Source organism: Pochonia chlamydosporia, chromosome 1, assembly GCF_001653235.2.
Source record: "Pochonia chlamydosporia 170 chromosome 1, whole genome shotgun sequence".
NCBI classification, from domain to species: Eukaryota; Fungi; Ascomycota; class Sordariomycetes; order Hypocreales; family Clavicipitaceae; genus Pochonia; species Pochonia chlamydosporia.
This window is the reverse complement of record NC_035790.1, coordinates 4,043,751-4,064,209: the sequence shown is the minus strand read 5'-3', so window position 1 is coordinate 4,064,209 and position 20,459 is coordinate 4,043,751. Positions and strand designations below refer to the sequence as shown.

At 50.0% G+C, this 20,459-nt stretch overlaps 7 protein-coding genes across 7 annotated transcripts; 4 read left to right on the top strand and 3 right to left on the bottom strand.

Annotated features, from left to right (window-relative positions):
* Nucleotides 1-801: 801 nt before the first annotated feature.
* Nucleotides 802-2,660, bottom strand: VFPPC_15282 (like-Sm ribonucleoprotein (LSM)-related domain-containing protein; the record flags this gene model as incomplete). The annotated part of the gene is made up of 4 exons (XM_018293035.1): nt 802-2,040; nt 2,256-2,496; nt 2,549-2,584; nt 2,644-2,660. The coding sequence occupies 4 exons, from the start codon at nt 2,658-2,660 to the stop codon at nt 802-804; spliced, it is 1,533 nt and encodes a 510-aa protein (XP_018149372.1).
* Nucleotides 2,661-3,571: 911 nt separating this feature from the next.
* On the bottom strand, nt 3,572-4,390 carry VFPPC_12972 (vesicle transport v-SNARE protein; the record flags this gene model as incomplete). The annotated part of the gene is made up of 3 exons (XM_018290749.1): nt 3,572-3,659; nt 3,729-4,144; nt 4,211-4,390. The coding sequence occupies 3 exons, from the start codon at nt 4,388-4,390 to the stop codon at nt 3,572-3,574; spliced, it is 684 nt and encodes a 227-aa protein (XP_018149371.1).
* A 2,109-nt stretch (nt 4,391-6,499) lies between these two features.
* VFPPC_12971 (amine oxidase) lies at nt 6,500-8,216 on the top strand (the record flags this gene model as incomplete). Its single annotated transcript, XM_018290748.1, has 3 exons — nt 6,500-6,725; nt 6,809-7,229; nt 7,301-8,216. The coding sequence occupies 3 exons, from the start codon at nt 6,500-6,502 to the stop codon at nt 8,214-8,216; spliced, it is 1,563 nt and encodes a 520-aa protein (XP_018149370.1).
* Nucleotides 8,217-8,801: 585 nt separating this feature from the next.
* VFPPC_18760 (cytochrome c oxidase assembly protein CtaG/Cox11) lies at nt 8,802-9,774 on the top strand (the record flags this gene model as incomplete). Its single annotated transcript, XM_018290747.2, has 4 exons — nt 8,802-9,034; nt 9,084-9,153; nt 9,210-9,654; nt 9,725-9,774. 4 exons carry the CDS (start codon nt 8,802-8,804, stop codon nt 9,772-9,774), a joined length of 798 nt encoding a protein of 265 aa, XP_018149369.2.
* Nucleotides 9,775-10,299: 525 nt separating this feature from the next.
* VFPPC_18761 (ribosomal protein L26) lies at nt 10,300-10,829 on the top strand (the record flags this gene model as incomplete). The annotated part of the gene is made up of 3 exons (XM_022430326.1): nt 10,300-10,318; nt 10,387-10,499; nt 10,551-10,829. 3 exons carry the CDS (start codon nt 10,300-10,302, stop codon nt 10,827-10,829), a joined length of 411 nt encoding a protein of 136 aa, XP_022285930.1.
* A 1,398-nt stretch (nt 10,830-12,227) lies between these two features.
* On the bottom strand, nt 12,228-15,368 carry VFPPC_01037 (hypothetical protein; the record flags this gene model as incomplete). Its single annotated transcript, XM_018280937.1, has 3 exons — nt 12,228-12,459; nt 12,522-14,754; nt 14,852-15,368. 3 exons carry the CDS (start codon nt 15,366-15,368, stop codon nt 12,228-12,230), a joined length of 2,982 nt encoding a protein of 993 aa, XP_018149368.1.
* A 4,227-nt stretch (nt 15,369-19,595) lies between these two features.
* Nucleotides 19,596-20,440, top strand: VFPPC_01035 (post-SET domain-containing protein; the record flags this gene model as incomplete). Its single annotated transcript, XM_018280935.1, has 3 exons — nt 19,596-19,853; nt 19,898-19,966; nt 20,012-20,440. The coding sequence occupies 3 exons, from the start codon at nt 19,596-19,598 to the stop codon at nt 20,438-20,440; spliced, it is 756 nt and encodes a 251-aa protein (XP_018149366.1).
* Between the last annotated feature and the right edge of the window lie 19 nt (nt 20,441-20,459).

Sequence of the window (20,459 nt, the reverse complement as noted above, 5' to 3'; positions counted from 1 at the left end):
TCCCATTATAATATACGGGTCAACATAACAGCCTCTACAGTATCTGCGGTCTCTTTGGTAATCGTTTGCCTCCGTCGCGAACAATTCGACACGTATGATATAGATTGATCGGGTCCTCTAGGCATCCACATTGAGCATGACCTGGCCAAGGTATACCACCTTCACGACCAATAAAGGCAATCAATAGTGAAGCTTGATAAAAGTATATTGTCTCGTAGTGACCAAGTCTTCTGCGTCAGAAGTATCTCATCACTACATATGCATCAAGCTTGTTTTCCCAATTTTACAGGTCGTGGACCGTTGGTTTACACGCCTAGCTCGCGTGTCATCTAAGATGCCAGCCTGCAATCCTGCAGCGCGAAAAGTATCAGAAATCAAAGCCAGTATTTCTCTTTTCCCGGCCATGCCAGAGTGTCTCATGTTTCACGTTAAACCTGCCAGCCTCCCTTTCTCCCTGCGAAAATCCAAACTCCAATTGCTGCCGGTTTGACCTCCCCGGGTCAAGTATGTCATCGCTTTCGTATCGTTCCACAACGCAACCGCAAAAAAAGACTGATCCAGCACCTAGTCGCTTAAGCACACAGAGCGCCAAAGATCCCAAACATGTTGTTACATCATCAAAGACCAAGGTAAACGGCAAAATCAACCAACCAACCAAGGCAGTAACAAGCGCGAGAGAAAATACGCGCTATAGGTCATGCCAGACGACGTCCAAACGCTCCCCCAATTTCGTACTGTATTTTTTTGTGCTTGTCGCAGATAACAGACATCCAAAGATGCCTCTTGTCCAGATATTCACCATTAGTGTTCAGCCGTGGCAGCCGGGTATTGTTGGCGGTTACCACCGCCACGACCGCCTCTGTTAAATCCACCTCTACCGCGGCCTCCGCGACCACGTCCCCGTCCGCGGTAGTTACGGTATCCTCCATCAACGCTACCTTGTCCAAATGTTTCCATATTCTTGCGTTGTTCCTCTCCCCGCCACTCCCGGCCACCGGGCTTTTGTCCGCCATTTTCGGCCCTCTCCCTGGATTCACTGGAGATGTTATCGAAAAATGATCGTGATTTGTTGTAAGAACCGGCAGGCTCGCCGCTACTTGGCTGGGTCTCAAGCTCCTTATCCATTGTTTCACTGGGAGATTCGGGGACATCGCCACTAGCAATAGCCTCCTTGACAATGTCTTCCTTATTGAACTTGGCATTAGACTGGGCAAAATCAAAGTCAGAGTCCGGAACTTCGACCTTGGCAGCGCCCTGGCGTCCGCCGCGCCCGCGGCCACGGCCACTTGACGCTCCTCTGTTGGCATTGACCCGCATCTCATTAACCTTGCTCGTCAAATTGTCCATAGCAGTAGTTCCACTGGTACCAAGTTGAGCCATTGCCACAGCTACTGCAGCACGGGCAGCACTTGTAGCGTCTTCCACACTGGTAGGCGCCGCAGTTGATGGAGCCTTTGCACCAGCAGGTGTTGGCTTGCCTGCATTGGGCAGTTGGAAAGGCTTTGCAGCATTACCAGTGAGAGGAATAACCGGCGCAGGTCGAGCGTTTGCCTTGTTTTTCGCAGCCGCAGGGCCATTGTTCAGGTTCGTTGCGGCGGCCTTGACTTCCTCAGCTGTAGGCTTTGAGTCCACTGGTGGTTTAGGGGCATTGGCCGGTTGCCGTCCGCCTTGGGCAAGTGACTTAGGTTCGGTTGGTACAGGCGCAGATGCTTTTGCTGCATCTGCACCAGGGCCTGGTTTGGCATCTTGAGCAGGGCCTCGTGGAGCTCCATCTGGTCCAGGAGGTCCGCCGGGGCCACCAGGGAATTGAGCATTGTTCCAAGGTCCTGGACCAGGTGGGAATCCCTGGCCAGGAGGAAACCATCCTGGAGGGGGAGGGTAGGGCACTCCCGCAAAGCCAGGTCCAGGCATAGGTCCAGGGCCTCCACCGCGACCCCAGGAGCCCGGAGGTGGGCCATAAAAGTTATTTTGAGGTGGGTAAGGAGGTTGGAAGCCTGCATTCGGTGGTTGTTGTGGTGGTGGTGCATCTCGGGTTCGAGCCTTGTTGCATTGGTCAGCTTTGTTCATAATAGAAGCAGTCCAACGTATAAATATAAAAGATATGATTCCAAGATCAGAAGGAAGGCAACGGAAATCTCGACATTATTTTTGCGCTTTCCGACATGACAAATGTTTACATCCGCAATATTTCATCATTATGGAGGGTAAGGGGGAGAAAGAAAGCAATGAATCAGGTGCTCAGGCAGAGGACTTACTCCAACGATGGCTGGGTCATCCGGAACAGCGGGAGCTTTTGTCTCCTTGATACCGGGGTGTTCCTCGATGCGCAGATCCTTCACGTCGCTGCCACGGAACACAATATATTCATATACTTGATCGGATGGAGAAATCTCCTCTTCAGGTCGCCCCCTTCGTCCCTCGGTACCGAATGAACGGACATTCTCGAGGGAGACTGTAGACTCGTCTGAATTGATCTCGTGAAGAGTTCCGACATAACTGGAGGTGGGTCAGCGCCTGGGCAAGTCAATGGAGAAGCTTGATCACCTACCGAATATCACTCTTGGATATGAGTGAGATGCGAGAACTATGATGCAAACGTCAGAAGCTGTCAAGTGTGAAGACGCGCCATTTGCTTCGGCATACCCTAGGAATTCGGACATGACTGCTTAAAGGCCACGTTAAGCACGCGGTAAACTGGAGGGGACGAGGAGACGAGAAAATCGAATAGCAGTCGTAATAAAGTCTGCAGTACAATGTACTGAGAGCTAAGGAAAGAGCGTCGACGCCTTGGGGAGGGAGGCGACCGACAATGTTGCGGAGTAAAATTTGTGGTGGTGAGGAAAGGCGGTTTGTGCAGGGAAGGATTTTGCGTGCTGAGGTCCGCACCAGAAGAGGTTGGAGAGCTTTCCAATGGCACACCCTGCGCTCGGTTGTACAGCGGAAATTGTTCGGCAAAGTCGCACCAGTGCCTGCAGCCGAAGTCTGGGAGCCACATTGCAAGCAACAGGGGCAGAGCTGGCTACCCTAGGCTTGGTGATGGAATATGGTATTTTGTAAGGGACAATCCGCATTTTATGCGACCTCTGCTCTTATTTCTTACCCTTTGGCATCTGAGATTTATTTCTGTGTCTGGTTTGATTGTGAATGGAGGTCTCATAGTTATTTACTACGACGAAGTGCATCGGGACAATACGTACAATTCAACCTGCACCAAAATAGTCTCAAAGTTATTCTCATATCCTACAAGACACCAAAATTAAACTACACTCTGATGTAACAAGTATAACGAGTACAACTCGACAATGAAGGACACAAGCGCACAGCATAGGAGGAACTCCAACGACGCCATGACTTTATTTCACACTACTGACACACTGCTGCATACTCGTCGCCAAATTTGACACCGAGTCGAATCAATGCAAAGTCTAGATCATATTCCATGAAAACGATTGCTGCCTCTGGCATGAGTATTACTACTGCACAAAAATAAGGACCCCATTACACGAGTAAAAGCAAACCAAGCCCACGTCGCCATATGCATGACCGGAACACCGAACGATAAAACTCAAAATCATCTGAACTTGCTGACAATGACGGCGATAATCAAAAGTACCAGAACAGTGATGATGGCAATAGTGATCACCTTATTCGTAGCCATCCTGGAAAGCCACTGTTAGCTCTTGTGCTCACTACGTGTTCGGGTACCGGTTACGTGAGATCTCCATTACCTACGAGCCATCCCCCGCAGCGTCTTTACGCTCCTGTCGACGTAGCCCTCGCTGTTGAGCAGTGTATCATGCGCACTCTGAATTCTTTCACGCTGAACTCCAAGGTCGGCCAGAGTGCTTGCTCCAATAGCCTCAGTCTCGTACGCTAATTGCTGGCTGGCTTTTAGCCTCTGGGTACTTCTATCGAGACGTTCCGTGCCGGACAGCAGCTGCTGTCGCTGCTCAAGAAGGGCATCGGTTGATCCCTGGGGCTCATCCGTATACCGTGATGCGTAAGGATCTGCGCGATCAGAAGTGAAGGCGGCAAGTTTCCGGCGCTGGGAGTCGACGTCTGATTCGTAGTTGCGGAATCGCTGGTTAACCTTGGCGCGAGAAGAAGTTGGGATATTTTGCTTTTCCAAGCGCATAGAGCCCAGCTGTTACACTGTTAGCCTTTGTCGTCGAAAAGAAAAGGGGACCTGGATGGCGGCGGCAAGACGTACCAGTTCATCTGCTTCCTCCAAAGCCCGCCCTGCCTGACTGACTGCGCTTTTACGAGGCTCTCCTGACAGCTCTGGGATCTGGTCCAGTTTCTGCAACAGGTCTGCTTGCACAAGCTTCAGCTCTGCTTCATAAGAGCTGAAAAGCTCAGAGCCAGCCTCAGTGTCGAGGGGGTTAGACATGTTGGCGAGAGTGCTTTGAGTAGCGAAGCAGGTCTGTTGGGGGCGACTCAGGACGGAAACAAGAGAGCGAAACGATATAAAGCAAGCAAGTGGAAAGTATAAAAGGCCGAATTTCTACTCTATGCAAGGCGATGGCAAGTCTTGGGTGGAGGAAGGGTGAAAATCGTCGGTCGCAATCGTTGTCGTCAGCCGAGTAATGACCCCCAGCAGGAAGGGTTGGCGATGTCACAGGCAGCTCTTTACCAGCCACAGGCAGAGAGTGTCGGTTGGTTCACGTGAGGCGCCCGATTGGGCATGGTCCGTGCACACCTGTCCGCCCGAGAATAACTTGCGCTCGCGGAAATCCAATTTTGGACTTTTTTTCTCTTCTTTTTCTTCATAGAAAGTTGAATCACCCCGGAGAATGAAGAAAACAGGCTTAGTGCCGTGACTTGTCACAATGGCGCGTAGTTGTATTAACCGGGCATATTGATGTGGGATGAATTTTTTTCTAAATTTTCTCGCACGGCGCTTTAAAGAATTGGCGACTCGTACCGACGTTGACCGATCCCGTTGAGTGCTCGACATATCATCATGGGATGATGGCATTTTCTACCTGGGTAAAGTGGATTTGAATAACGCCAGGCATCTATTTGCCCCTTGGCTCGTAAATGTGAACTTTGGAACTGCTGGCTTGGAGATGCAAAACGAATAATTGCCGGAGCATTGTCTTGCCGGGAGCGTTTCAAGGTCTGCGCGAACGGGCTGAGCTTTTATTTGGCCGGGGTTCTATTTGTGTGCGGCTGGCCATGGCTGAAGGTCAGTGCCGTTCCAGGTCAAGACTCAAGTCCGGCCAACTGGTCTGTTGTAAAACCTCAAAATCGTTGGGGCGACGACGGGGCAGCACATGGCTTTGTGTCAAATCCATGTTTGTTCTGGAACATTGAATAATTGGGCGGGACCAGAGCTTCAGCCCATCGTCAACGGGAGTTTGCGAACATTGAACATTAGAATGCATTAGAGCGATTTATTAGAGCACAGCCTGGCTGGGACTTGCCAGACTGTTGATCACTCGTCGTCAACCTGCATCGGCGGATCAAAGTCCGTCTGGTCACTCTGGAGTCCAAGTCTACTATACTGAAGTAGACTAGAGCCAAATCATGTTGGGCGTCATGTTGAGACATGGACGCACGACGTCACTTGATCACCCACTTGGCATCCTAGACAAGAACGATACATAATAGTCAATCAAGCCGTTGACCAGACTTCGCTTATCCGAGGCCGAAGCACCATTGACCTCACTACTCAAAGCGCGACCGGCCAAGAGCGACCTGCGACCTGCAACTTGCGACCTGCGACCTGCGACAAAGGTCTGGTCATGCGGATGCCCAGCTCTTGGTTTCTTACGTCCATTCCATGTCTGTCTGGTCTTTGATCGTCTCCGGTCCGGCTCAACAGACTTGACTTGACTTGACTTCATGTCGCTCCTCCTCCCTCCTCTCTTTATTCCTACACAAAGCCATCTTTGTCCTTTCACGAACGAGTTTGTTGCCATTTCCCTTTGATTTTGGTCGCCATGACGAGGCCACAGCATTCGTAAGTTCATCACCGTGCATGTCTTGTTCACTCCATCTCTCCATCTTTGAAGCAACAGAGTTCCCGTCCCCAACGTCATCGAATCAGGCTAGGCTAAGTACCTATCTATGTATGTATGCGCTGCCACTTTATCATGTCGTGCTTTGCTTTGCTGCAGCAAAACCAGACCAGAACAGACCAGACCAGCCCAGCCCAGCCCAGCCAAGCCCAGCGCCGCCACATGCTTCCATTCCCGTCCCGTTGCCGATTCCGTTCCCCTCTCTGCCGGCCGTTTTCAATTGCGCCTTGCATTTCCCCAGCTGTGAATCTTCAAATAGAATATTCTACTTCTTCTTCTTCCTCTTTCCAATTGCCTTCACCGTGTCCTCGTTGACTCCAAGCTTTCTTTCGGGCATTTGAATCTGACTTGTCGTTTTTGCTCGATCCTTCTCCTGGACCATTTCCGTGCCCTTCAAACACTCTCTGTCTGAGCCTCAATCCGAATCCAAATCACCATTCTCTTTTCTCTTGAGACACCACTAGGTGAAGCTCGCCATGATACGCCCGGCTAACTCCTCTACCAGGAAGAAGGTAGCCATTGTTGGTAGTGGGTGTACGGGCATTGCAGCATTATGGGCGCTTAATAGAACATATCATGACGTCTATCTTTACGAAGCCGCCGACCGACTAGGCGGGCATACCAACACAGTCCAATGGAAAGTCGGAAAATACTCTACAGCAGTCGACACTGGATTTATTGTCTTGAATAGTGCAACTTATCGTAAGTCTCACAATCCGACTTTCCTTTTCTTACCCGCTATTGTGTAAATGAATCTGTCACTCACTCACACCAACCAACTCTAGCGAATTTCATCAATTTCCTAAACAAGTTAAATGTTCCTGTGGACAAGACAGAAATGACATTTGGTGTCTCTCGAGACCAGGGACTATTCGAGTGGGCCGGTACGAATCTCGCCGCAGTATTTTGCCAGAAGAGAAACATCTTTTCATTGCGCATGTGGCGCATGCTATTCGATATAATACGATTCAACCAGTTCGCGCTTGATGTCATCATTAATGCGGAAGATGAGCAGCCGGTAAAGGAAGCAGACAGTATCCTGCATTCCGCGAGCAGGGCCGAAACCATTGGCCAGTACCTGGAGCGAGAGGGCTACTCAGACGCCTTCCGGGACGACTACTTGATCCCAATGACGGCTGCTGTCTGGAGTACCAGTCCTGACAAGTGCAGTCTTGAGTTTCCAGTTTTGACACTGGTGCGATTCTTGTAAGACACTCCGAATATATGTCATGTCCCGTCTCATGTCTTGGAATATGGTGAGCTGACAAAACCATTAGGTGGAACCATCATCTCCTTTCCACCGTTGCCGCTCGGCCAGATTGGCTGACCCTGCGCGAAGGATCGCAATCATACATTGACGCAGTAATGAAAGGCTTTCCCCCTAATCACCTCTTCCTCAATACACCTGTCAGACGACTCTCGAACGACGAGAACGGGCGGGTTGTGCTGCACTTTGAAAACGGCCAATCCGACACTTTTGACCATGTAATTTTGGCAACCCACGGCGACCAAGCGCTGTCCATTTTGGGATCATCTGCCACCGACCAGGAGCGCGCAATTCTATCCTGCTTCCAAACATCCGAAAACGAGGCGGTTTTGCATTCGGATCTGACACTCATGCCTCAGAAGCGTAAGGCTTGGTCAAGCTGGAATTATCTCACCTTGTCATCCCCGTCCAAGGCCAACATCGACCAAGTATCCCTGACCTACAACATGAATATTCTTCAGCATATTCCACGAGAGCCATTCGGTGATGTCCTCGTCACACTAAACCCTCTGCATCGACCACGCGCTGCCTTGACAAAAGGAAGATTCTTCTACTCACATCCATTATACACTCCGTCCGCTGTTCGCGCCCAAAAGTTTTTGCGACATATCCAGAATAAACGAGGAATCAGCTACGCCGGAGCCTGGACCAAGTATGGTTTCCACGAAGACGGATTCAGTAGTGGTTTACACGTGGCGCAAGAACACCTTGGTGCGAAACTACCATTCGACTTTGTAGATTCAACATATAGCCGCGGCAAGAAACCGAAACTAGGTCTCGCAGACCACTTTGTACGCTTGATTATTCTGCTCATCCAGGTATTTGTGGTTCAAATCCTGGAGCGTTTGGCAGGCACTGGCAGACGATCGGTAAAGCCAGCACTGAACGGAGTCAAACCGAGGCGGGTTCTGGAGAAGCAGGCATGAAATTGGATGGTATAGTTTCCATGTACTTATAGCATAGCGATTGTTTTGTTGGGACGACGGCATATCTCATACCTCTGGCACGCATCATGGGTTGGTATTTTGGGATGGAATGTTTCTGTTTTTGCCAATGGTTATGTTTGTAGAAATCAACCAATTGACGTCATCTTGGTTGGAATACGAGAGATTGAGTATTATGCGCTTTTTTTTTTTTTTTTTTTTTGAATTTATAAATTTATGAAACCAAGACGGTGCCATACGTGAGTTGCCAATGCGCCTGAGTCTCCATTATGAAATGACCACAGACAGCCAGAGTAAACTCTCAAATTAAAGTCATAATGTAGTAACTCAGTACTGAAGCAATACAACTCACTAATGAAGCTTAAATAAAACAAAAAAAAACCATCATCCCGAATAATCATCCTGACTTGATGCTCAATATCGATGTGCAGCTGCCACTTTCGCGGCACAAGACGGCCCCACTCCATCCAACATCATGTCATCCCAGCCGAAAACTAAAACCACCACCTCAAGCTCCGAACCCTTCCAACAGCTTCACCATCCGACTCAATCCCACCACAAAACACCATGAACAGCGCACCAAGGCTGGCGCGCAGCTCCACGCGCGCAGCCTCATCAAAATGGGCCTGTTTCTCCTGCCGTAACACCCGACCGCAGCACTCCCAACCGCATCTCCGGCTAAACATCCGCCGAAACGCATCTACATCCAATCCCCGGACAACAGCACATCTTTCCCAGCAGGCCGCGCCGTCGATGGAGCAAATCCGAGCTCACTACAACCGAAAGAACCAGACCGTTGCGTAAGTCTGCCTCACCCGGCCACCACACAACGAAAGCTCACTCCAAAAGATTCTACACACTCAGCGTCATCATTGGCACCGTAGCCGTAGCATACGGCTCAGTCCCCCTCTACAAAATGGTACAAAGCCCCCCTACAATCAAGACCATTGAAACCACAGCTAAAACAAACGGTAGATCTGCCAAACCACCGGCTGGGGCGGGCAGCCCATCCGCGCCCACGGCTCCTCCTACGAAGGCGACCTCTCCAGCCGCCTCGTCCCCGTCACATCCGCCAACCGCATAAAAGTCACCTTCAACGCCTCCGTGTCCGACGAGCTCCCCTGGAAGTTCATCCCGCAGCAGCGCGAGGTCCGCGTCCTGCCCGGCGAGACGGCCCTCGCCTTCTACAAGGCCACCAACAGGGGCGACAAGGACATCATCGGCGTGGCGACGTACAGCGTCACGCCGGCGCAGTGCGCACCGTACTTTAGCAAGATTCAGTGCTTTTGCTTCGAGGAGCAGCGGCTGAATGCTGGTGAGACGGTGGACATGCCCGTCTTCTTTTACCTGGATCCGGATCTGTTGAATGATTTGAACATGAAGGGTGTGGAGACGGTTACTCTCAACTATACTTTTTTTAGTACGTTATTTTCCCTCTTCCTTTCGTGGTGGTTTGTTTGTATGCCGTGCGGTTGCTAATGTGTTTACAGAGGCGCGGTATGATAATAATGGTAGATTCAAGGCTCCTGCTGTGGCGTAGTACCTGCCGTTACATCTCGGTATCTTGTTAATAGATGGAAATTGTGGACGGATTTTTTGTACGATAAAAGATAGACAGTCGCATTATGCTGCGAGCACTGTATTTTTACATAGATTTGCTCTGCATGCGGTAGAGCCTACAATATCACTCAGCTAAGACGACATGAATTTTATCAATCGCAACACTATAGACTGCCCAATTGCTCAATCAAAACCCCGACCTCCATTATTCAACCTTTTCAATGTTCTCCCCTCACTCAATCTCAACCCAGTCCTCACATCAAAAGCAACCCAATCTGGTCTAGCGCCACTCTACAACTCAATTCCTCCAAAGTTGCATTCCATGACGGCTGACTCAGCGCTCAAGTAGGGTAAATTTCCGTCACGTGCCGCCCACACCGCTCGCTAATTTTCAGCCCACAACGACGTCTCAAATTTCTCACGAGAATCCTTCCCCCGTATCCCGTTCATCATCACCCAACGCCGATATCCCTTCGTTGCTCCTCCCCCGTCAACAACCGTCACAATGGTCAAGGTCAGCAGCAGTAAGTTACAAATCACATCCAACAAAAACTACACAACTTCCCAAAACTCAATTTCTAACCAAACCCAGCCGTTTCGTCCTCGCGACGCAAGAGCCGCGCCGCTCACTATAAGGCGCCCTCCAGCCAGCGCCGTGTCATCATGAGCGCCCCTCTCAGCAAGGAGCTGCGCGAGAAGTACAACGTACGCTCTCCCTCAATACGTCTCTCCTCACACGAAACTAACAAATCCCAGGTCCGCAGCATCCCCGTCCGCAAGGACGACGAGGTCACCATCGTCCGTGGCTCCAACAAGGGCCGCGAGGGCAAGGTCACCTCCGTCTACCGTCTCAAATACGTCATCCACGTCGAGCGCGTCACCCGCGACAAGGCCTCCGGCCAGTCCGTCCCCCTGGGCATCCACCCCTCCAACGTGGTCATCACCAAGCTCAAGCTCGACAAGGACCGTGAGGACATCCTGGCTCGCTCCAAGGTCGGCCGTGAGCTGAGCGCCAACAACAAGGTCTCTGCTTAAATGTACACCTTGCTGAACGGCTAAACATTTCAACCAAAAAAAGAGGAGAAACGAACACTATGAAACATTGACACAAATTTTGGGATTTCAAGGCAAAGGAATGGGCATGATACTCCGGCGTTTTATTTTCATTGAGATGCCTGCCTAAAACGAAAAACTTTTAGGCAGGTCGGGTCTACGACAGGGTAGATGAATTGAGAATTTTCTTGGTTCTCAATGGCCATTTCACCAATTTTGTGAAATGCTCCATGGGAGGCGTTTCCCGAAGTCATACTGCCCGCTGCCGAATCTTCCTGTGAAGTGACTGACTTGCTCGCTTCCGCTTCAAAGTTGGAAGTTTGTCCGAGTTCTCCGTGATGGAGAGTACTTGGTAGTTTGTGATGAACCATCTTCAATGGGCATATGCCATACTCGTAAATTTCGTAAGCTTCCCCTTCCAAGGAAAGGCGAGAATTGTAGAACTTTCCGCTAGGATATCTCCGCGTCAACCACTAAGCCGATGGTTTTCGAGGTATACGACTGGCGAAGAAAAACCCAAGTAGGAGCAATTTGTACTATCACCAGTCTCTTACTCTTGCCCGAAGATTTTCACCGAGGGATCTGCTCCGTGAAGTTGGAAATTTGATGGTAAGGTACATGTCAAAATGAACGAATCGTGCTTGATGTGAGCCTTTTTTATTGTTCGAAGGATCTTGCGGAAGCAGCCTCAACTTTCTGGTGCTCAAGATTAGAATCGATATGTTTTCTTATTAGAAGCAAACATAGAAATACAACCGTGGTCTATTTTCTATCATTTCTTCCCCTCATTGGGCAAATAGCTAGTTCTATTCTACACAGAAGCTCATATGTGAACTGCATCTGATGTGTTGTCATGCTACGCAACCGAATGGATGGCAGCCGAGCACATTGTATCCGTGTCTGGCAAAAGCCAATGTATATACTACCCTTTCTCGATGACAAGTAATAACCACTACTCCTTTCCGCATATCTCGCCACATCTCCCCTGAATATCTCTATTCCCTTGGCGCATGATGCTGGTGCAGCATCTGCCCAAAACCGTTGCAATTAGCTGTGTGTGGGCTGTTAAGAAATATTCGTCTATATCATCATCTGACACCAAAAGTTCAGATAACTTGCCAAACGTAGCGAAGTTAAAAAGTTTAGTCATACAGCAGCCAACGATTGCGCTGGCGAGCTACTCATATAGTTTTAAGCATGAAAGCAATAATGAATGCTTGTGCTACTGTTCTTGTTGATTTGGGACTCGACAGTAGGTTGAAGCCCCCACGATTCTCAGGGCAGCATTTGACCGTGATTGACTAGAGAAGCGTCACTCTTGAACTCGTTTCTTTGGCCCCAGGGACAATCGGGTGTTTCTCGGTTCTCCGCCTTGGGACGTTAGATATTGGGTGGCGTGTTGTCGCCAGCTAAAGACGCTTTGGAAGACGCTGCCTTTGGCGACGTTGAAGTTGATGCATTGGCAATTGTTGGTGTAAGTGACGCAGTGGCATGTCCAGCGTAGTTGGGCAATACACCGCGTACTGTCATGGATGACACCGTACCTGGAACGGCCGTAGCACTTGATTTATTTCGTTTCCACATACTTTGCCAAATCTCGTTCCGAGTTTTGCTTAGGTGCAGGTTAACAACGGAACAGGATGCTTATATGAGATACATTCAAGGATTACTCACCCATTTGTTGCCATGTATTTTCGACCTCGGAACAAGATGTTAGAGTTGTCATCATCATCTGAAGACTTATCTTTACATCCCTCTCCGGACGCCTCAGAGTTTTCAACTAATGCTTTTCGAAAATCGTCGTAACTGCACCCAACTGACCCACTACCAAAGGATGACTCTTGTTGGTTTCCAGATTGGTTGTCTGGTAGCTCGTCGGAGCTGGTCAGGTTTTCAGATTGTGTTGCAGCGCCGAGGGCGCTTCGAGAAAGCCGCTGAGTAGCCCTTCCCAAGGATCGGAACGGATCAACAGTCACCTTTGGTGTTCTCAGTGTGGTATCAGCGACTTCTCGAGGAATGGGAGGACACTGAGCCAGAGGGCCTGAAGCAGATGTTGGGCGATGGGGCTTGACGGGAGAAGGGGGATAGAAGTCTTTGCCATCAAACTTTGGCAATCCCTTCTGGAGATGACGAGGTGCTCTGCCCCAATACATGTGGCGAGCCCGCAGTTCGTCCTCCGTTAGTTCACGACTATATATATAGCCAGAAGAATTGCCTCTATCCAGGTTGCCTGCACCTTCGGGAAGTCTTCCAATCAAATAAGGCTTGTCAGTACAGCTCTCCGAGCCGGTAGACTCTACCGATAGAGATTCCTTCAGAATCTGGTCGTAGTTTGCTTCCTCACCTGAGGACCCAGAAGATCCCCGTGCAGCGAGCGGCACAGGTACTGATGCAGTGGAATCTGCGCGAGGATGAAACGGGGGCGCCAAAGCAGCACTGACGGGAAGGGTCGAAGGTTTCTTGGAAGCCTCACTTGATTCAGATGAGTCCGGTGTGATCTTTGCCGAGACAGGAGCAGAAGCAGACTTCACAGATCTCAATGTCGAAGAGCGCCGGCAGGTATACTGATCATTAGGCCGGCGTAAGTTTGTCGATTGAACATGAACTGTGGCCTTTTGGGATACTGAAGATTGGCGAGAACTGCGCTCCGATTTAACATCAGTTGCCATCAAAGATGTTGAGTCCGTTCCATTGTTATAATTGACGGAGCCTCTTGAACCTCCATGGACTTCGGACTTGACGTACTGAGACTTCTCGACTTCCAGCTGTGCCTTCAATGTCTTCTCGAACTGCTGGATTTGATCCCGAACCATGTCAGCCTGACTCTCCATACTCTTTTCGTCAATCTGATGTTTGTTGTACTGCAGTTGGTCTTCATAGTATCTCAGAGTAGATCTGAGACTCTCTATCTGCTTTTTGGTAATTTCACTCGGTCGAATAGATGAAATCGGCACATTGGACTGTCCAGAGATGCTAGCACCAGTCGACGAAGATGTCACTGGAGTGTGCATTTGCATCGGCCGGTCTGGTTTGGATTGCATGGATTGCACTGTAGCACCCACTGCGTATCTTGGTTGCACAATTGCAGGACCTCCCACAGGAAACCCTTGAAGGGGTGTCATCCCATAATGATAAAACGCACCGCCGCCGGGCGCGACCCATTGGCCGTGAACATAGTATGGCCTGCTTGGATCAAAATTCTCGGGTGGCGAGATACGGACAGGGTTGGATCCTTCTGAATTGGTTGAGTGCGCCTGCCTATCGCTTGCTCCAGACAAGCCGGGAGATTTTGGAGCTGCCTTGACCGCCGGTGTTGGAGAAGACGGACCTTGGACCATGCCAAACGAATTGGTCATTCCGAAGCCCATCTGCCATGGGCTGATGGGATACGGCGGCGGGGGGCCATGTGCTATTGCAGCCGGCATACCTGGGAAGAAGCCTGGAAAGAGGGGAGGGAAAGCTGTATAAGCTTGATGAGAAAGCCCGGCAGGAATGGGATATGCAGGTACATCAGCTTGGTCATGACCTGCTGAACGTGGGCTGTAAGGGCATTCGACTCCGATTTTATCTCTTGTCAACTTGGCAGTTGGCGATGACGAACCTCGAGTATTGGGAACAATGCGGCCACCAGCCGTGACCCGAACATGAGTTGGAGAAACTACAGCCTTATAGAATCTCTGGAAACCTTCATCTTTCTGTGCGGCAAGTCCAGCCGGAGCACCGATTGGGTTGTGTTCCCCATGTTCGGATTCCGTTCGACCCCGATACTTCCATTCTGCATCGGTGCCATCTAGCTGGCGGACCGATGACTCTTCAGTAGCAACTTGATTTGCTATGTCGTTGTTGTCTGGTACCTCCTCTTGAATGAGGGGAAGAGCTCGTTCAGGCGACATGCGAAATATTTCCCCTAGCGTGGTGAAACGTGAGTGTAAGTAAGATGAAGACAAGGCACATAAATGTGGCTGATCGAACCAGCAAAGCGCCATACTAGAGTCCGAACTCACCAAAAGCAGGGTCGTTATGCAATCTTTGATGTAGCTTGTCGTACAAGGTTTTGCTTGCAGAAACTTGTCTCAGTCGCAGTAACTCCCGAGCTGTGTACGTCTTGGAAACCATTTTGACGCCGACAAAAGCAAAGAAGTAGAAAGAACGATGCAGTTCTTTCGATTGCCAAATGAACAAGGTAGGAAATTTGTGTGGTTTGCCAAGTATCCAGAGATTGATTTGAATGAAAGTCAGAATGGGTGCAACCTGTGACCAGAGCTTCTCGTTGTCAGTAATTCGCTGTGCCTCCAACTGTGATCGTAGAAACCAAGACAATTCATTGAAAGCAAGAAGCGAAGGATGCTGGCATAATGGCTTGCCTAGATCCACGGTGACCTGAATACAACGATGATAGTTGTATAGCAAATTATACCGAATAAGAGGCGTTGCTGATGGACTCAACATGTTATCATGTTGTTGAGCGGCGTAGAGGCACCGGAGGATTCGCTTCGCCCTCTTCGATTTTGTCATGACCATATTGATTTATCTTCATACAGGCCAAACTGGAAATAAAGAGCAAGTACAGGGGCAACAAAGACGAATGTAAATCCGCAGAGTGTTGATGCCCAAAATGATCGGGACGGATTGTGTCAAGGTTGAGCGGTCCGGGATGCTGCCGCTGAAAGTAGATCGCTGGCAGAGAGTTTGGGGATAATAGGCAACTTTCAGACCTACCGGACATCTGAGAGCAAAGAAAAGACAAATATAACGGCTGGCATGAACCCAAGGTCACTATGGACAAACGATCTCGAATACAAGGAACGAGATGGTTAATGGGGAGGATGGAATGAAGGAAATTTTGGAAGTCTGCAGAGAGCGAAGTGATGGGGAAAGGAGACACATGTGCAAGCCAAAATGCAAAGAAAGAAGAACTCACCAAACAGTTTAGGGAGAAGAGAAGGGAGCCGTGCACATGCGATGCCGTGTATGCCACTCTCCCCAGTCGATCGGATGGTCAAATAGTATCGCAGAAACGCAGGGTGGACGAAACGGAGGGTTGGTAGATACGATGAATGCCACGATGTCTCGTTCGGATGAGGTGGAAGAGCTTGAAAAGAAGAAGACGAATCTGCATTACCGTTAGCCTCTGATCCGCGAACGGATGTTTTGACGGTAGTCTGCTTACGACGCATCAAGAAGAGTAAGAGCAGCCACAGCCGTTTTGGAGCGGGCTATCGAGATTGGAAGGATTTTGAGGTAGGCGCGGTGGGAGAGTCTGGATTTAATTTGCGTGTGCGAGGTCCTTCTCGTTTGAATGTGGGAAAGAAAGTCCTTCCCGAAAGGAGGAAAGTAGGGCAAGAGGCATGGGCATCTCGAGGAGGAAGGAGCAGCCGCTCAAGGCAGGATGTATTAGAGGTCACGATACGTACACAGAGACAGGAAGCTTGCGTTTATCAGCGGCCATGATGCAGAAGGGGAATGAGATGAAGAGGAGGACATGGAACCTAATCATCTAATAGAAGCAGGACAGTCATAGATGGTGGTGGTGAGACTCGATTACAGCGTCGCGTGAAATAGCATCTGGACCGAGCAGCATTTACATGATCTGATCTTCTGGCAGCTGTTACTGAAAGGGAGATGCCAGATCAAACGGCTGCCAAATCAAGGACACCTGACTTGTCAGAACAATAGAAACTCTGGAATTATAGAATGACAATGCGAGCTGACAATTGAGACAGGTCCTAGGATGTTCGTCAAGTCGTTCGCCCATTGGGTCAGAAAAACGAAGAGTTGTTGCAGAGAGAACTGATAAGGGATGTTAGCCGATTTCCAAGAAAACTTACTCCTTTTTAATGAGAGGGCATACTAAAGAGTTACAACGGGGCCTAGATGTACCGTGCAGGTGTTCTGTTTCGGGAGTGATATCACTACAATGACAAGTGACAGGAAGGAAATAGAGCTCTGCGTTAGACTCTGTTGTGCATTCAAGCGAGAATCAAATAGTTTATTAGTATGTCGGCGTGGTGCTTGAATTGCCTGTACAGGCTCGGCGTTTCGTAAACAGTCGAGTCTGGTCTGGTGCCTTCCTTGATGCAGCCTTACACTCGACTGGTTCTCTACCACTTCCCCCAAACAAATGCTCCCCATCCAGCATGTCGTGCCATCAGAATCTCTTCCATGTTCGCAATGCGTCGCCAATGCCGTCGATTAACCTTGCCAAACTTTTAGTACATGATTACTGGTCTGGCGATCTCAGAACTTTACGTTGCCTTAGGTTGTCGACCTCATCTGGCCTCGGGATAGGCGGAATTGGCTTGGGCCGTGGCGGGGGATTTGGCGATTTCTCTGAATGAGTCGATGGCTGAAGTGAAGACTGACTCATATTGTAAACTGCTGACATATGCCTTTCGAGCTTGTTAGGGTTATTCGCTTTGAAGCTGATTTCGACAGTACCACGCCACACAAGAGATGATTCGACACACCTTACATTCGAAAACAAAACAGTTGTGAAAGGCGGAACGATGGCTGCTCCCAAAGCGTGAGCAAGCAGTATAAATCAACCTGAATACGAAGACGTGTTGGTCATGCTGAATGGGAAATCAGTCGAATTTATTGATCCGACTGTGGTCTACTACCCAAACAATGGATTCGGCAATCATGCCATCCGAAACCAAAGGTCTAAGCTTTGTTTTCCAGACTCACGCTCTGACCAAATCGACATCAAACACTAAAGAAGGTACATAATTGCCTAAGAGAAGGCAACTGAGGGCTAGGAGCTTCTGGGGCGGGTGACAAGCTCCGAAACAACCTAAGGACCCATGCAGGTGTTTTCTGCTGATTCTTTGTGGAAACGAAGACCGGGACGGAGGTAAGTATCTAGCTCAATCTACTCATTTGCAGATAATGCACAGCTGCCGTTCATATTCCTGGTTAAATTGGTACCCGGGCGCGTTTCAGGCAGCTCTTTCCTTGGCGTGTTGCGGAACATGGTTCAGATGGCCACGCTGGACTGGCGATACGCGTATGCATGCCTTCAAAGTCCGGCGCCACTGGAAAGAAACGGCCAATGTTAGCCTTTCCGTTATATAGCGAGGAACAGGGCTAAAAGTGCTGAGCTTTGTGAGCTTACTTGGCCGAATAGAGTCTTTTCGGGCTCGGACGGACACAATGCATGTACTGATTCACGGGCTGAGACAATTTCAACATGATGTCCGACTAGCAGCCCAGAAACATTATAAGCAGGGGTAGGCATGCTCTGCGCAAAAGATTCCGGGTCTGCACGAGCCACATGACTTTGACACGACGTGCAGGATCTTGCAGAGCACTTTCAATTGCCGAATGACGGCACGGCCACGGGGATGTGTAGCAGTTTTGGAAACAGGTACTGCTTGAAACAGACTTGCAAGTGTAGGAACTGCGCTGAGTTTCCAGCTTTAGCTGGAGTGATACGAAAGCACAGAAGTGCGCAAGAGACTCACAAAGGAACGAAGAGTCTGCTGGTGACGGGTGCCGTGCAGGCATATGATATTACTCCAAGTCCAAACGCACGGGATACGGCTCCTGAGGTCGGAGAGCGGAGCATGGCGAAGCTAGCTTGAGCTCATGATGAGCGGGTCTTCCCGTTTGACATGTGTTGACGGGCGTGGGCGGTGGAACATTGGAAGCAGGAAAGGGCATTTGCAAAAGAACTAGTTCCCGACCGGCAGTTTTACTCCTGGTAGAGCTTTGTTGGCTCCAAGTTGTGCTTGTGCTGATTTTGGCAGGGTTCGAGAAGTCGAAGTCTTTATACCGAGGCATCCTGAGGAGCACCGTACAGGAGCATCACGCCATGCCGCGAGGAACGCCAAGCAGCACTTGGGATAGAATTGACTCTGTCACCAGCAATGCCAGCTGTTGGACTTGAAATAAACTAGGTAAACACGACGGCCGACGAGAAGCAGATTGAGGTAAAGCCCGCCCCCTCGTCCCCTCGCCATCACACCATTACACAAATGGTGTCCAGCCCTGTGGCCCCGGATAAACGGATGGCACCCTCCACACCGATTCTCAGGTTCCATCAAAAGGGCCATTTTCGATTCAATGTTGCCTTAATTTATACCGCCACAGCCATTGAAGGTTGACAAGATGCCAATTGGATGCTTCTTATTAAATCAAAATGGAATATGTATATATCTCATGTTTCTGCACCACAGATTCATACAAAACAAGGGTCAGATCCCAGTCTCCCCACATGATACAATATCGAGTTTTTGCCATTGACATGTGTTGCAGCTGCCACCCTCTTGCCTTTAACCCCGCGCACAATCTCAACTCAGCCTGCAGATACAACATTAAACGGCAACATCTCCAATCCCAACCAGGCCATAACAATAACAATCACAAGCAACACCCAGTAGAAACATGTCCAAATCCTCAGCACTTCCCCTTGCAACCAGCAGACATGCCAAAGACATGCCATACCACACCTCCCTCTACAGGGGTCAAGCCAGGATTGGCGTCTTTGGTCCTCGGCAATCGGGACCAGGCGGTTGACGTAGTCTCAAGCCCATTTCCAAACCCCAAGACCAAAGAAGCATGAGGAATTTAAAATAAAGCCGCGGTAGCCCTAGCCTTACCCGTTTCAATCTCGACCTTGGCAACCTCCCAAATTGAAGAATTAGACTTTCCGTCCCCTCCGTATAAGAACCTCCACCACAACCAACATCACCAGCTTCAAAGCCGTCAACCTCACCGAGTTATTGAACCAGAGTAAAACCATACGCAATGGCCCCCCTCACCCCCCATTGGCAACAGCCCTCCCACCCAGCAATCCAAGAAGTCATCATCAACAACGCAGAGTTCACCACCAAGAGCTACTCCAAGGTGACGTTGCCGCCCTTTGCTGTCTTTTCCAAACTCGCCTTCCCGCCATGCACGACCGCCAACTCGCCCACCTATGCGACCGTCCAGACCGGTCGGAACAGCCACCTCAATCTAAACAGTGACCTGCTCTACATCAACCACTCTTGTGAACCGTCGCTCGTAAGTCTACATCAAGTATACGCTAGCTCCTCTAACAAGCCTAGATCTTCGACACCGGCAACATGAACGTCCTGGTTGGGCCAAAGGGTCTTCAACCAGGTGACGAACTCACCGTACGTTATCAACCCCCTCAATCTTACATAGCTAACACGCGACAGTTCTTCTACCCTTCTACGGAGTGGAACATGGCCCAACCGTTCACCTGTCTCTGTGGCCAGCCTTCCTGCAGGGGCACCATCTCCGGCGCAAGGGACATGACGCCCCAGCAACTTCAGGGCGTATGGCTAAACGGCCATATCAGGGACCTGCTTGACGAGAAGAACCGCGACGGGCCGTCTGAGTCCGACCCCACGGCTCTGGCGTTGAAGGACGCGCTCCTGCAGGCGGAGAAGGTTGTTGAGGCGGCGAGGCTGGCGCTGCGGACGTACGCGGTGGGATCGCAGGTGAGGGCGGTGGGTGTGAATGGTTCCAAGAAGAATGGTTTCGTGGCCCAGCAGGATATTGGGTTGGCAGAGGCGTTGAATAGGCGTGGTCCTACGTCGAGGGAGTTGAGTGGTGAGATGGGCGGGGATACTGTTCGTGTGTAGGGGGTTTGAGGACAGTGAG